A 15,280-nucleotide genomic window follows, 5' to 3' on the forward strand; every position below is an offset into this window, starting at 1 on the left:
GACTGTAATCACCCGGCTACCAATAGACATAATGCAAGCACTTGTCCCTTTACCGCCCATTTAAACCGTTTACAAAGTAGACCCCAATCCGTTTACAAGTATTCCCAACCCGTTTACAAGATCATCACCTTCAAGCAATCCACCCTGAGCATCAGCCCCGCAGGGCATTTCACGACTACGGAATCAACCCCCCCGAAGGGGGGTGCGGACACGCCGAAGGTGTGGACGTGAGGAGCCGCACTTACGACTCTTCAACTGAGTACAGCGTTCACAAGGGAGTAGTACCCAGGAAGGAGGAGCAATTGTCCCCGAAGGGGCACGCGACGGACACACAATACACGCACACAGCAACAGACACCAGTCACTCGCACACAGACGGAAGGTACACTCCACCACACAAACAGACCGAGCAGCTACATCCAACACTCTCCGTTGGGCCCGCGACTGGAAGGAGCCCTTCGACCGGAGGGAGCCCTTGGACGACGGGACGGAGGAAAAGGTACGAGCCTGGAGGGCGAAGTTACTGTGGGTGACGGAGTCACTCACTGCATGTGCCCCCTATTACTTAAGTTTGGTTTATAGGGGGCCATGGCACAACGGCCCAGCCCATAGAGCAGGATGAACGCACGTGATTCACTGCAGTACTAGCACGGATTGACAGGGGGGAAAGAAGTGAGTCATAAGAACCAATGGAGCGGAGAGAACATGGTACGTCACACTTGGTCGGGTTGCGCAGCTTCCACGACTGCTCCACACATGGCCGGGTTGGTGCAACCCGGACAAGCTAGATGCGGAGGTATAAGAGCAACGTCTCGCCCAGTCCAACTCGAGAGAAGTTCTTCTGACTGGCTTCTGCTGGATGCGCCGCCAGATTGACGGAGTTCAGTTGAACGGGAGTGAAAGCCTGCATCTTCTCACAGGTTTCTTTGGTAAACCTCGTGGAAGTTCTTGAGGATTCTAGTGCAAGTGCACATTTCTCTAGCTCTCGTGCTGTCCCCTACCCGCCAAGCAGGCTGCCATGACAGACTACGTCAGCGATGAGGACGGGCGTCGTCCTCTTGTCCATTACCACAGTGGTTCTGGCTCGGATTCGAGTAGCACGGTTCAGGAGTCTCACAGCCCCGGGAGGTCGAGCGATGGAGATGAGATCGTGGAATCTTTTGGTGACGCGGGAGCGGACATATACATGAACTTGCGGAAGCTCGCGGGCGATGCCTGCGCTGCTTTTCGACACGCGGATGCTATGACGCCCGTTCAAGCGGGGGGGTCGACCCTCGCGGTTCATTTGCTCTTTCCAGACGGGAGTCGGAGGGACCAGTGTTGGTCTTTGTTGGAGACTCGACTCAAGGTGAGAGCTGATGTTTGGTTCCCGGGCGCAAAGTCCCGTTCACCTTCTCCTTCGTCGGCATCAGACAGTTCGAGCTCCGCCGGCACACGGGGAGCGATGCATGTTGCATCGTGCTTCTGCTCGACATGGCCTGTCCTCTCAGGCGCTTGGACGGGTCTTCAGTTGGAACGGGCGGTGGAGAAATACCTGGGCTGTCCCGTAGCAGGGGCGGCAGGCTATCTCCGGTACTACGGGTGGCCGACTCGTCCTTCTTTGAGGTCGTGTCCCTAGACGCACATGACTCCTGGATTGAACACCGGAAGGGTTTCTCGCTGGTTGTCGAAGAGTCTGCCATGTTCCGGCAGTGGCAGTGACGGATGATTAGGCGCAGTTTCGGTATGATGCGTCGGCAATTTGGCTTAGGCTTGTCTTCTTTACGTGACGAAATTGGCATCTCATTGGGTATGGATGAGCAAATGCGATTGGCTTTCGGTCCCTTCGTGGGCACTTTCCCTTTTCGGGTGTTGGCCTCGTTTATAGACATTTCCAGTCATTCGGCCTAAGATGTTGTGTTGTAGACGAACATCACCCATCACGCATACAGGAGATATTCTTCTTTCCTAAGCGTTTACGAGAATGCACACAAGACGTAGATTAACCCTTGTTTATACGTATTCCACGCTCCAAGTCACTTGAGGCGTTTACAAGGACACCTTCAACGTTTACAAGAACACTGTTTCAAGAGACATTACTCCGAATGATCACCCCGGAGGGCCATTCCATCACTATGGAATTTACTCCGAAGGAGTGCGGACAGGCCGAAGGACTGACGTGAACAGCAGCGAAGCGTCACGTCAACTCATCTTCAATCGTGTCAATCGTTTACAAGGTATCATTACCCAGTGGAGAGGAGTAGGCGTCTGAAAGGCGCACGACGGACATACAACCACTCCAACACCCGCTCAGTCCCTACTTAAGTCACTTCACCACCCGAGACACATACAAACAGTACCCGTTGGGCCACCCTGACCGGAGGGAGGTGCTTGAGCGGAGCGAGAAAACCGACAGGAGGGAGGTTTTGAACGACAGGATGGAGGCCACCAGTACGGAGCAGGAGGCGAGGGACAGGAGGAAGGGCGGGGTCCCTTCACCCCGGGCCCCTATATGCTTAAGTTTGGTTTATAGGGGGCCTCTGCTCCATGGCCCAGTCTTTAGACACCTTTCACGCACGTGATTGAGTGTAGTACTAAGCAGAAACGACGGGGGGGAGTGCATGCAGTCATAAGAGCCAATCGAACGGAGGGCAGATGGCGCGTCACACATGCAGGTTACGTAGTTTCACTGCATACCCCACTACTGGACGGGCGCAGAGCCCGGACACTGTACGCGTCGGAGACATAAGAAGAGGATTCGCCCACTCACTTGAACCTTGGATGGTTCATTCCTTCATCCACCTTCCATATGGAAGCTGTCGGCTCGGCATCAGGGGCGGGAAATTCCCGGTGGAACTGTTTTTCTTTTGTGTACTCACTCTGCACAGGCCTCCTTCACTCGCGTGAGTCAAGATGGATTGACTGGTCTACCAGCCCGAACGCGTCCTTTGTCTCTCTAGAGACGCGCTACGCACTATTTATCGGGTTAGGTGCCCGCTTGCTGTCATCTGTGCTGGGCACAGTCTTGACTCTTGCCATTTTCACCACACCCGGCGACCGAGCAGAGCTGGCTTGGCCTACAACTTCACGCACTTTTCTCCAGCGGAGCTTCGACAGGAGTCTTCCTCTTCCTGTTGGTGTATAGTGGGCAGCATGGGTCTGCCACCTTTCATGGGACAGTTTCTGCCTACTGTCCTCCACTTCTCACCTCATGGACGGGGACTGCGACTGTTGCGATCACTCGTTTTGTTGGCGCCCTGAGGCTCAGCGCTGGTGCGAGCGATGGGTTTTATTCTGTCAGTGACGAGACAGAATCTTTCAACCCTCTGTCTGTTCGCGAGACTGAGGGACTCCCTCGGTCCCAGGAGCTTCGTCTACTGGGCGGCACAGCGTGCACAGGACGGCCTCTTTTTCCACAGAGTGTTGTTGCATCTCGGTTCGGATGACGCAGGGCTCAGCTACGAAGAGAGTGGTGCCTTGCAGCATCATATGGGGTCAGCGCCAGATGCCGGTATTGCTGCGGACTCGGATTTCTCGGAGGCCATTGTTGCGCGGCTGTCTTGCTGCGCGGAGCAGAGGAGGGTGCAAGTCCTTTCTGGGCTTCTCACATGGTCAGGGACGGTACGGTCAGCTCTGGCTGTGAAGGGCTCCTCCTATTCTCTTGCATGATATACAGAAGGCTGGTGCCTGAAGGCATAGTTTGTCTATAATGTGTGGCTTTCATTGGGGATTTTCATTTGTGTGTTGGGAGCGTCGGCGCTGCGGAGACCTTTCCTATTTTGGATGTCACGATGGCTTCACTTAGGCATGCACTCACACAGAGTAAGGCCTGTAGTAGAGATACACTTCACCCGACCCTGCACTCCACTCGTGCATCTGGCTAGACAATACACGGCTACAGATGGTCATTCCAGACATGCGTAGTCTTTTACAAGAGCGTTCATTCAATCCCTCCAGGACAGACAAATGTCACAAAGATCGTAGACTCTCGACCGTTTACAAGGTCAAACCCCTTCCCGGCTACCACTTTGATGATCACCCCCGGAGGGCTCCTTCACCACTATGGACATTACCTCCGAAGGAGGTGCATCGAGGCCGGAGGTCGAGATGTGGAGAGCCACGCTCACGACTCTTCAATCGAGTATGACGTTTACATGACAGTAGAGACACCACAAGAGGAGCAAACGGAGTGCGACGGACACAGACACGCGTGCCGGCAGACTCAAAGTCAACAACACCACACGTGAAAGTCACTCGTCCCTACAAGCACACAGACCAATCACACACTGGGCCATCCGACTGGAGGGAGGAAGACGACCGGAGGGAGATTTGGACGACCAGAGGGAGGTCAACAGTACCGAGCCGGAGGTGAGGGACACAAAGAGACGGGAGGTCGCTTTGACTGCCAGGCCCCCTATTACTTAAGTTTGGTTTATAGGGGGCCATGGCACAACGGCCCAGCTCTAGACACCTTGAACGCACGTGATTGAGTGTGGTACTAGCACGGATGGACGGGACGGGAAGAAGTGAGTCATAAGAGACGAAACGAATGGTTGCAGGTCTATTCAGTCCAGGGCGCATCTAAAAGTGAGGGTATCGCGAACACCCAAAAGAGTAGGTCCACACAAAACTCCGCTGACGCCGTCGCTCCCGTCTGCCAAAGCAAAAGATTCCATCACACAAGTTGTTCAAGGATGGAGAAGCCGGTGGTCCAATTCATGTCGATGCTGATGTCCTCCACGTTTATGTCTCCAAACAAGGTCGAGTCGCAGTCCAGACTCCACGAGCGGGTCTCGGGAGGTAGGGAAGTATATCGGTTGAGGAATGTGTCGAGATCGTCGGCGGACGGGATCTCCGCAACAGGACAAGAAGCTAGGAAGGAACAGACAGTTAGCCTTACCAATGCTCTCGCAGCTCATGAAAGAGTGTGCAAACGAATCGATGGAGCCACCCTGGGGAATACCAACATGGCTCGGACAGCCCAAAGCCAGTGTCTGCACAGCCATACGGCAAGCAGATCAAGGGATCACTCCCGTCGTCCACTTGGACGGAATAGGTGCCAAAATCCAACACTTGGCTTTCCGCCGTGGGTGCAGTACTGACCCCGACGATGCCTTCTGGAGATGATGAGCGGCCGGGCCGATCGCGTGCGCGCTTCCTCCGTCGGTTTTTGTCTCGCTCCCGCTCCCTCTCGTAAGAGGAGTCGAGTACGCGAAAAAGCTGGCTCTCCGAGCCAAATTGGTCTGACTGTCTACCGACAACCGCTACCCACTTCCGCATGAAGTTGCGGGGGGATTCCCCAGCCTCTGGCCACTTCGCATCTTGTATCTTTCCGCGCGCGCCCTTGCGCTTCCACTTTCTTTCGTTGAAGAAACTGGCGACCCTCTGTCTTGCCGGGGTACAGGCAACAATGTCCAGTACTCCCTGTCCATCGCGGACTGTCCTTCCTCCGAGGACAGCGGTCTTCCTTGGTAGAATCTTCATCAGGAATTGAAGCACGTCCTTCACGGACTCGAGCTCTGCGGGTTCATAAGAAAGCCAAAAGGCCTGGCTCCGCGCGTGTGCAGCCATGACCACATGGCCATGACAAGAAAATAAGAAAGAGTTGATCGTGGGGTCAACCCCACTGAAGAAAAAGTGGGCGGTCTCACGCCCTTATATACCCGAGGGTGGTCTCCAAGACGGGCCGCTCCGCCCCCCTCCATCCGTCCCTTCGTGCACTGCCTGTGAAGAGTGTCCGGGCTTCTTCCCCGGACAGGTGTGGGGTCAAGTAAGCTGCGCAAACTGACCGGTGACGTACCATCCTCCATCCGTCTGATTGGTTCTTAGTACTGCTTGTCTCCCCCCCGTCGTCTTCGCCTATGGACCGCAGTGAAACTACTTTGTAGTAACCTGCCTAGGACTGGGGCTGGGCCGTTGTGCCATGGCCCCCTATAAACCAAACTTAAGTAATAGGGGGCCTGGGTGTCCGAGTGACTCCCTCACTCTACTGTCCCTTCGCCTCCAGCTCCGGTACCTTTGACTCCCTCCAGTCGTGCAAAGACTCGCTCCGCTCAGACAGTGCTCCTTCCAGTCGCGGGCCCAGCATGTAGCTTTTGTACTGTGTGTCTGCGTGACAGTGACTCGATCTGTCAGTGTGTTCGCCTGGCTCACAGTTCCCTTGCTCTCTACGATCGCTCGGTCAAAACTGCTTGTTTTGTATGACTGTCTCTGCCCGTCGTGTGCCCCCTTCGGGACACTTACTCCTCTTGTAGTGTTTACTGCCTAGTAAACGACGAGCTCAGTTGAAGACCCGTAAGTGCGGCTCTCCACATCTCGACCTTCGGCCTCGATGCACCCCTTCGGGGTAATGTCCATAGTCATCAGGGAGTCCTCCGGAGGTGATCAAGAAGTCTATCTCTTGTAAACGCCAAATGACCTTGTAAACGTGTATGGTGTATGAGGCTTACGATGTTTTGCCGTGTCTGTTGGTAGCCAAGGTCTGGGTGATTTACGTCTAGGCCAGGCAAAGCAAAGGTGAACCACAGTCAAGCAAAGTGGAGACTACTACGAAGGCATTATTCAAGACTGCATGTCATTGTGTGCTAAAATGTGCGTGCATGTGCAGGTGAAGCCATCGTCATATCCTACTCCGGTAAATGCCTACTCCACAACGCCGACGCTCCACGACGCAAAGCGAAGTTCAAAAAAACAAGAGCAATGAGTGATAGCTCCATCAATCAGACCTGCCGTGTCACCACACCCACAAGATGCTTCAGTTGTCTCCGTTTCTCTTCCAATCGACCTTCCACTGGCTCGCCCAGCTGCTCCAGTAAGCTGTTCACGTCTCGTGCTGATATTCCCACACAGTCAGCCAAAAAACACCAGGCGCAACCCGGGCGAAAGACTACCTTCCAATCGTTCCAACTGACCCAGAGTTCCTGGGAAGCGTTCCAACCGCTCGCCCGTGATGACGCTGCACAAGGGCTCCAACTCCATGTTCGAACGCACCACCACGGCGTTCTGGGCTCGAGCCACTGCGTTCCGTCTTCTTCAAGTCCAGGGTTAGCACTCCATGCCAGACAAGGGAGAAGGCGGCTGGCTTACTCTGCAGTCACCTTGCGGTCCAAACCGTCCACCTTGCGGTCCAAGTCGTCCAACTTCCTATTGACTGTGCGAATCTCATTCCGCATGTCCCGCAAGTCGTTGCGCATAGCGTCAAGCGCCTCCGCGAGTCGAAGGCCGCCATCTACGGCGGGTAGATTTTGACAGCGAGCGACCTGCTCCGTCAAGGTCTCTAGGCTGCGAACAGCCAAAGGAAAGTCGGGTTGCTGCAACGCCTGGTCCATGGTCGCATCAAATTGGGCTCTCTCGAGCAATCGATTCAGTGAAGGTATCACAACGGCTCTGCCTGACGGAAGGGCGCCTCATGCAATGATGTCGTCGCAAAGACGTGGTCGCGTCTCCTCAGTAACCAAGTCACGTAGTCACCTGACCCTGTGTGCTTTCATAAGCAGAATCCTCCGGAAGTTTACTTGTCCCGTTGTCCGGTTCGGGTGCCTACCCTCCACAATCGAGTCGTTTCCTCCGTCCACGATGTTCTTATCAGCTTCACTCCGTTTAATATAGAAAGAAAAAAAAGTCTTCCTGACGGTCGCTCCTGCTGGAAGGGGAACCATCCCCTTTTATCTATACCTCTCTCTGTAAAGTGTCCGGGACTCTTGCCCGTCCAGTTGTGGAGTCATGCAACCACTACGTGCAAGCTGACTTGTTGACGTGGTACAGTCCCTCCGTCCCGTACCTTCTTAACACCTCGTCCCGTCTATCCTTTCCGAGACTGCTAATAACTACATGGAAGCTAAAGCAACCTGTCTATGGGCTGGGCCGTTGTGCCATGGCCCCCTATAAACCAAACTTAAGTAATAGGGGGCCTGGGTGTCCGAGTGACTCCGTCCCTCTCACAATCCTCGCCTCCAGCTGCGGTACCTTTGACTCCCTCCAGTCGTGCAAAGACTCCCTCCGGTCGAACAGCTCCTTCCAGTCGCGGGCCCAACGGGTACTGTTTGTACGTGTTTGACGCGTGGGAGTGACTTGAGTCTGGCTTGAGCTGGTGTCGGTGCATTGTGTGGTCAAGTGGGTGGGTGACTGAGTGAGCAGTAGAGCAGAGTAGAGTGTTGTGTGTGTGTGTCGTTGAACTCACTCAGTCCGTGTTTCCGTCTGTTGTGTTTTGATCTCGTCCCTTTGCTCGTTGCACTCGCAGGTCCTCCGTCCCGTGACTGTGTAGTTGTTCTTGTGAACGTGTTGACTCGGTCGAAGAGTTGTGAGTGTGGCTCTTCACAGTCGAACCTTCGGCTCGCCTGCACACCCTTCGGGCGTGGGTTCCGTAGTCATGAATGATTCCGGGGTGATCAGAGGAGTGGATTACTTGAAGGGTTTCACCTTGTAAACGTGTGTGGGTCCACCATCTTGTATCTACACCTTGTAAACGTATCGCTCTACTCTATCTATGTGTTCCTTCCCGTCACTCATCCTGTCTTGCTCCGGCCTTAAGCCTGCCGTCTTTGTTTCTTGTGAACGATGTACTCAATTGATGAAGTCTAGTGTACGTGTCGGATGAAGCCATCACGATTGCCGTATCGGGCAAGTGGGGTGTCTACGGTGCGATGTGTGACCAGGCCAGTGCACTCCGCGTGCATCCTCTGTCTTTATCCTCCGTCTGTCTCTCGACCATACGAGTCCTCAGCTCCGCGCAATGCAATCTCCGGGCACGTCAACAAGGTCAACCTCCTGCCCTTCCGGGTGACTACTCCATCCCCCGCGGAGTATGATAGATACCATGCCTCTCGGCAAGGGTTCCACCGGCTCGTTGCACTCACCAAAAGTGTATACAGCCACTTCCCATCCTGTTCGTGTTGGCCGGGGTACGGGACTCGACGGAGCGCCGGAGCGCATAGTGCATTTCCCTTCTTTTCAAAGAGGGGAAACAAGCGGGAGCGCAGCCCGCAGGGCGTAGTGGGAGCGCGTGAACAAGATACCGACTTGAGCTTCACGAGCGGGAACAGAACGGGATCGGAGCCCGTCCAGGGCGGAGAGGGAGTGCTGTGCACCAACCAGTGCTCACATTGTCCTGCTTTGTTCTCTTTTAACGAAAAAGAGGAAGTAGATGAAGAGAACAGTCTTCCGTTCTTTCGAGTCGAGGGGCGGTAGCGCCTCCATCTCCTTGTCGGGTCGTGGACACCAGTCTAGTATTCTTCTCCCGTGAAGAAGGGAACGGGACACAGAACGAGCCTGCCCCATCAGTCCTCACGTCCTTTCCGTCCTTGACCTGTTTCCGTTTGTCAGGCCTCTCGTCCTTTTCTCTTTCCTCCGTCAGTGCTTGTCGTCCACTGTCCGTGTGTCCTTTGAGCGTCACTTCCCGTGTCTGTCTGTTCCCGAGTCCCCCCCGGTCCACAGTCTGTCAACTGTTCTTACCATTTGCTCTTTGCGAGCCGCAGGCGAGGTCAGCGGAGCGCTTGCGCGGAGTGTGAACGCAGTTCAGAAGAAGGAAGAGAGGAAGAGAACCATCTGGGTTCAAGAAAGTGGGCGAACCCTGGGTTCTTATACCTTCCAGTGTCTGTATCCGTCCGGGCTCCCAACCCGTCCTGTAGTGGGGTCATGCAACTGCGAAGCTGACCAAGGACGTAGTACCCCTCCGCCGGGGTGTACCTTCCTATGACTCAGTGTCTCCCCTCCGGTACAAAACTGTTATAAACTACATCCAAGCTAAAGCAAGGTGTCTAGAGCTGGGCCATGGAGCAGAGGCCCCCTATAAACTTAAGGATATAGGGGGCGCGGGGGTATGCGTGACCTCCCGTCACACACAATCTCACCCTCCGGGCTCGGTCACAGTGTCCTCGTTCCTCTCGTCCAGTTCCTCGTTCCACTCGTCAGATCTCGCTCCGCTCATACAAAACTCCCTCCGGTCGTGGCCCAGGCTGTGATTGGTTGTTGTTGTCGTGTGGTGAACAGTACGTGTTGGGACTGAGTGACTGGGTTGTGTTGTGTCTGTCGTGTGTTTGTCACTCAGTCTCTGGTAACTAACTGTTCAGTGGGTGAGTTGTTGTATTGTGATGGTGCGTCGCGTGCCCTTACGGACACTGGCTCCTCCCGTCGCGTGAAGACTTTCTTGTGAACGTGTTTACTCGGTCGAAGAGTCGTAAGTGCGGCTCTCCACAGTCAGTCCTTCGGCCTGCCTGCACCCCCCTTTGGGGGGATTGTTTTCGAAGTCATGGATGGGCCCTCCGGGGGTGATCAGAGGAGTGGTAGGCCGGGAAGGGGTTTCCGCTTGTAAACGTGTTTGGGTACACTATCTTTGCTAGTCCCCTTGTAAACGCGTTGGATGAAATGAAGGCATCGTGCCACGGCGATGCATCCAGTGCGCGTGCATGACGAGTGGTAGCCAGGGATGCATTACGATTCAGTCTACGTGTGTGTATGTAGGCGGCAGCGGGTGCCTTTATACCCTGGATGTGACCCATTTGCGTCCGGGTCTCACGCCCGGTGAGTAGTGGATATGTGCATGGAAGCTGATGGAAGGTGCCTGTCATTGGCAGTGTTCCCTCGCGGTCACAATGTTCTAGATGTTTCCCTCACAGTCACTTTGTTCTACATTGTCTCTTCCAGGCACGTTCGTATTACCATTGAGCTCCGTCCCGTCACATTGTTCTGGATTGTTCCCTCCAGTCACTTGTCAAGATGAGGCCATCGTCACCACTGGTGTTGCGTGTGCGGGGCGGTCCCCTTGGTGTTCTACAATCACTTTCGTGATACCTCGTGTGTGTTCATGTCCAACACTCCGTTCCAGTAAGGACCACAGGCCATGATGGCGCTGTCAGTGAAACACCCTCGGGGTTGTTGAACGCATGTTCAAGATATGTTACCGGGAGCAAACGGTAAACGAAGCCCGTGCAGGGCGCAGTGGGAGTGCCGTGGACACCAGTGCAGATGATTCACCTGACGGGAACAAGTGGAGCGGCCCGCCAGGGGCTGTTGCGGGAACGAGTGCACTCGGGAGTCGACTCCAGTCATCCACTTTGACAACCGATTCCGTTGCACGGGAGCAAGTGGAGCGAAGCCCCGCCAGGGGCTGTTGCGGGAACGCGTGGACTAGTCAGTCGGTACCAGTCGCTTATTGCGAGCCGCAGGCGAGGCCAGCGGAGCGCTTGCGCGGAGTGTGAACGTAGTTCAAAAGAAAGGAACAATCCTGTTCCAGTTCGGTTCTCTCGAGTCAAGAGACGACAGAATCAATCTGTGCCGTGTGTCTCTAGTGGTGCCGCCGGCACCATGTGTGATCCCTCGGGGAAATGTCCATGAGCTACTCACTTTTCGTCTCGAGTCGAGGGGCGGTAGCGCCTCCATGCCCTTCCCGGGATTTTGAAAGAGGAAGAGAGGAAGAGAACCAGCTGGGTTCCGTGAGGTGGGCGACCCCTCGGTCTTATATGCCCTCTGGTGTGTGTGAGTCCCCACTAGCGTCCGGGTGCTGCCTGCCCCGTCACTGTCCGGGTGCGTGTATGGAAACCGGTGGTAACCTACACGATGACGTGGCACTCTTCCTCCGTCAAGTAGCCTCTTATGACGCAGTCTCTTCCGTCCCGTGCGAAACTGTTATGAACTACACTCTGATGCTCGAGTGTCTAGAGCTGGGCCATGGAGCAGAGGCCCCCTATAAACCAAACTTAAGGATATAGGGGGCGCGGGGGTATGCGTGACCTCCCGTCACACACCGACTTCGCCCTCCAGGCTCGTACCAGTGTCCTCCCTCCAGTCGTCCAGTTCCTCGTTCCACTCGTCAGATCTCGCTCCGCTCATACAAAACTCCCTCCGGTCGTGGCCCAGGCTGTGATTGGTTGTTGTTGTCGTGTGGTGAACAGTACGTGTTGGGACTGAGTGGCTGGGTGAGGTTGTGTTGTGTGTCTATGCCACTCAATCCGTCTGTGTACTTTGTCTGTCGGTGAGTTGCTGCATTGTGTTGATTGTCCGTCGCGTGCCCGTTGGACACGTGCTCCTCTTCACTTTGTCGAGTGCTCTTGTGAACGTAGTTGCTCGATTGAAGAGTCGTAAGTGTGACATCCACGCCTCGACCTTCGGCCTCGTCGCACCCCCCTTCGGGGGGGTTGTTTTCCGTAGTCCTGCTTGGGTCCTCCGGAGGTGATCACTCAGAGTTGGTAGCGCTTGAAGTATATTATCTTGTAAACGCTTTGCCCAGTCTGTAGCCAGGGCAGTGCAATGTTCTTGTAAACAGTTCATGTGCATAAACTTGTGGCTAGTCCTTGTGAACGTAGTCACTCTATCTGTTCTACTCAATTATAACGCTCCCGCGCGGTCACTGCCGCTCACAGCGAGTCCTCCAGAAGTAGTGCCGGCCAAAGAAGTGAAGCCATCACGACTACTGTATTGGGCAGGTGGGGTGTCTACGGGTGGGACGCGTGGTCGAGCCAACGCACGCCTGCATGCCTGTATCCTTACCAAGACATTGTCCTCCGGTCTACCGGGTCTGTCTTCAATGGGTCGGAGGTGCCAACTTGCCAGGGGCATTCATACTCCAAGTCTCTCCTGTGTGGGATCGCGGAAGAGGTTAGGGCGCAGTCATAATCGCTGAACATGACATCAAAGTCAATCCCTTGTTTTGCGTCCTACGGTCCAAGTCAGGCGAGAACACAAAAGACTCTCGTCATCATCATCACCACCACCAACTCGGGGGAGTATTCCAAAGCAGTGTCCACATGGCAATCCTTCCGAGCGCTCGTCCGCAGCAGTTGCGGGGATTGAACCAGGTTCTTTACCTTCGTCGCAGAAGAAGGGAGACTCCGTGGGCTCGCTAAGTGCAGGTGAGAAAGCCGATTTCTGCCTGAAAAGCGGGTAGACTCGTGGAAGCTTCCCGACAGCCGCCTGTATCAACTCGGGACGCTCATTGCTGGGCTTCGTCCGGGGTAGGTCGGAGACACATGTCTCACTAACCAAGCTAGATGGCCTCTCGGCCGAGTAGGCGAGACAAACAAGCCCCCGTCGCCTTCTCTGAAAAGGCAAGACATCAAGTATGCACTCCCTTCTTCCGTCCCGGGTCATTGAATGAAGAAACGGGGAAAGCCATCCGGCCCTTACACTGTCCCTAGGAGAGACTTCCCGTCTGCTTGCTTTCGGCATTCAATCATCTTCGATTCAGGTTGCGTCGACTGGCGAGGCTTCCTCCTCGGTGTGTCCCGGACCAAGGTGTATTCGTATAGTTGCGAGGGATTCACATCCCCGCCACCCGTGGCTTTCTCTCGAACATGACCTGCCTGGGTGAAAGATGGAAAGAGTCAAACCTGCTGGGTTCGGTTTGAGAGGGTGGGCTACCCCCCTTCTTATAGATCACTCCGTTGATGTGTGCTCCCCATTTCCGTCCGGGCTTCTCACCCGTCCACCTGCATGGATGTGTATGGAACCTAAAGGAACCTACACTTTTGTGACGTGGCACTGTCCCTCCGTCCAGTAACCTCTTAGCACCCAGTCTTGTCTGTCCCGTCCAACACTGCTAGGACCACAGTCAATCACGTGCGTTCATGCTGTCTATGGGCTGGGCCGTTGTGCCATGGCCCCCTATAAACCAAACTTAAGTATATAGGGGGCGCGGCAGTCAAAGCGACCTCCCGTCTCTTTGTGTCCACTCCTTCCTGTCGTGTACTGTTGACCTCCCTCTGGTCGTCCAAATCTCCCTCCGGTCGTCTTCCTCCCTCCAGTCGGATCCTCACTGCATGTGCCCCCTATTACTTAAGTTTGGTTTATAGGGGGCCTCTGCTCCATGGCCCAACGTACTAGGTCGCTTACGTAGTTTGCAGACAGTCCATAGCGCGGATGTGATTGGAGAGAACGGAGCCGGTCATAACAGGGAGTGAGACGGGATGGATCACCCTGGTCAATCAGACAGGTTGCAACGCTTCCTTGACTGCATCCACTACTGGCCGGGCGCAGAGCCCGGACACTTTCGCCGCTACGGAGTATTTAGAGGGGGGCAGCCCCCCGTCTCTTTTGATCCAGGCATCCTCTTTTCTTTCTCTTCTTCGTACTGTCGGGACGACACTGCCAGAAGCCAAGTTGCTGTACACGTTGCACCTTACCATCTTGCTTTCTTGAAGCAAGTCCTACTTGTGCCACTTCCACTTTCCAGTGACGGAGTCTTGTACTGCCAGGATGTCGCCCGTGGTGAAGCGCGGCCGCAAGGCTGATGAGGTAAATGACCCGTCGGAAGGAACGACGCAGCCCAGGGCAAGACTCGAGTGATGTCTTTGACAGACGCAGACGTGGCGTCGGGGAGCAGCAGCTCCTTGGCTGTCCTCGGAGGCCGCTTGGTCCAGAGTATGTGCAGCGGAGACCGGGGCCCGGAGGGTCGAAGCTTTCCTATCTCAGCAGCGCGGATGCAATCTCGTTGGCGAATGACATGTTTGGCCATGACGGATGGAGTTCGGAGGTCATCGAGCAGTCTTGCGAATCCCGCACAGAAGGCAACCCCGCGAAGTGGATGACGGAAGCCGTGTGCAGGGTGCGTGTCACCGTCTTTTGGGTGACCAGCGGAGCCCCAACTTCCCACGATGGAACCGGCTTTGGCGGGGGCGACAAGCGCAACACGAGGGCGGAAGCCATGGAAAAGGCCGTCAAGGAGGCCGAGACGGATGCTCTCAAAAGGGCCCTCCGCATCTTTGGCGAGGCATTGGGAAACTGTCTCTACAGCAAGCCGTATCTCTCCTGGATCGAGAAGGTCCGGGCCCGAGAGGGCAAGCAGGATGAGACGAAGCACTACACCGCGGATATATTGGTCCGGAAGCCTCGGAGTGGTGGTCTCCCGAGCAGTCAATCCACTCTTTCCTTTCCACGGCAGGGCAGTCTCCCCCGTCCGGGCAGACAATCAGTGCGTGCATTGCCCACGAATGATTACTACGACGATGAAGAGCTGTTTGAGGATGTTGGCTTTGAACCGTAGTCCAGTGGTGCTGCGTTAGCAATTGTGACTGGATTTGCGCGGGTGCTGTCGATGACTCGTTGAAGGAGGACTTCACGACAGCCTCACGCCGGGGGGCTGGATGGCAGCTTCACCTTGATCCAAGGGGTATCACCCACACTTGACTGTAGGACAATAAAATGGAATAGTCACGCTCTGTCCCAATGAATGTGCCCTTGACTCCTCACACGTTACCCTTCCACGTAGACTGCTCCTTCATAAAGCGTTTACAAGGTGATCCACCAAGATAGTATGCCAACTCTCGTTTACAAGGACACTCGACTCCAAACACTACAACCCTGAGCATCA

General features: G+C 55.1%; 3 protein-coding genes across 3 annotated transcripts; 1 reads left to right on the forward strand and 2 right to left on the reverse strand.

Annotated features, from left to right (window-relative positions):
* Window positions 1-4,654: 4,654 nt before the first annotated feature.
* On the reverse strand, window positions 4,655-5,550 carry HRG_02121 (uncharacterized protein; the record flags this gene model as incomplete). Its single annotated transcript, XM_044860592.1, has 2 exons — window positions 4,655-4,851; window positions 5,010-5,550. 2 exons carry the CDS (start codon window positions 5,548-5,550, stop codon window positions 4,655-4,657), a joined length of 738 nt encoding a protein of 245 aa, XP_044724225.1.
* Window positions 5,551-6,733: 1,183 nt separating this feature from the next.
* HRG_02122 (uncharacterized protein) lies at window positions 6,734-7,307 on the reverse strand (the record flags this gene model as incomplete). Its single annotated transcript, XM_044860593.1, has 3 exons — window positions 6,734-6,795; window positions 6,891-7,009; window positions 7,066-7,307. The coding sequence occupies 3 exons, from the start codon at window positions 7,305-7,307 to the stop codon at window positions 6,734-6,736; spliced, it is 423 nt and encodes a 140-aa protein (XP_044724226.1).
* Window positions 7,308-14,413: 7,106 nt separating this feature from the next.
* Window positions 14,414-14,953, forward strand: HRG_02123 (rad52/22 family double-strand break repair protein; the record flags this gene model as incomplete). The annotated part of the gene is made up of 1 exon (XM_044860594.1): window positions 14,414-14,953. The coding sequence occupies one exon, from the start codon at window positions 14,414-14,416 to the stop codon at window positions 14,951-14,953; it is 540 nt and encodes a 179-aa protein (XP_044724227.1).
* Window positions 14,954-15,280: the final 327 nt, after the last annotated feature.

The sequence above is a fragment of the Hirsutella rhossiliensis genome (assembly GCF_020360975.1).
Source record: "Hirsutella rhossiliensis strain HR02 chromosome Unknown scaffold00002, whole genome shotgun sequence".
Lineage (NCBI taxonomy): Eukaryota > Fungi > Ascomycota > Sordariomycetes > Hypocreales > Ophiocordycipitaceae > Hirsutella > Hirsutella rhossiliensis.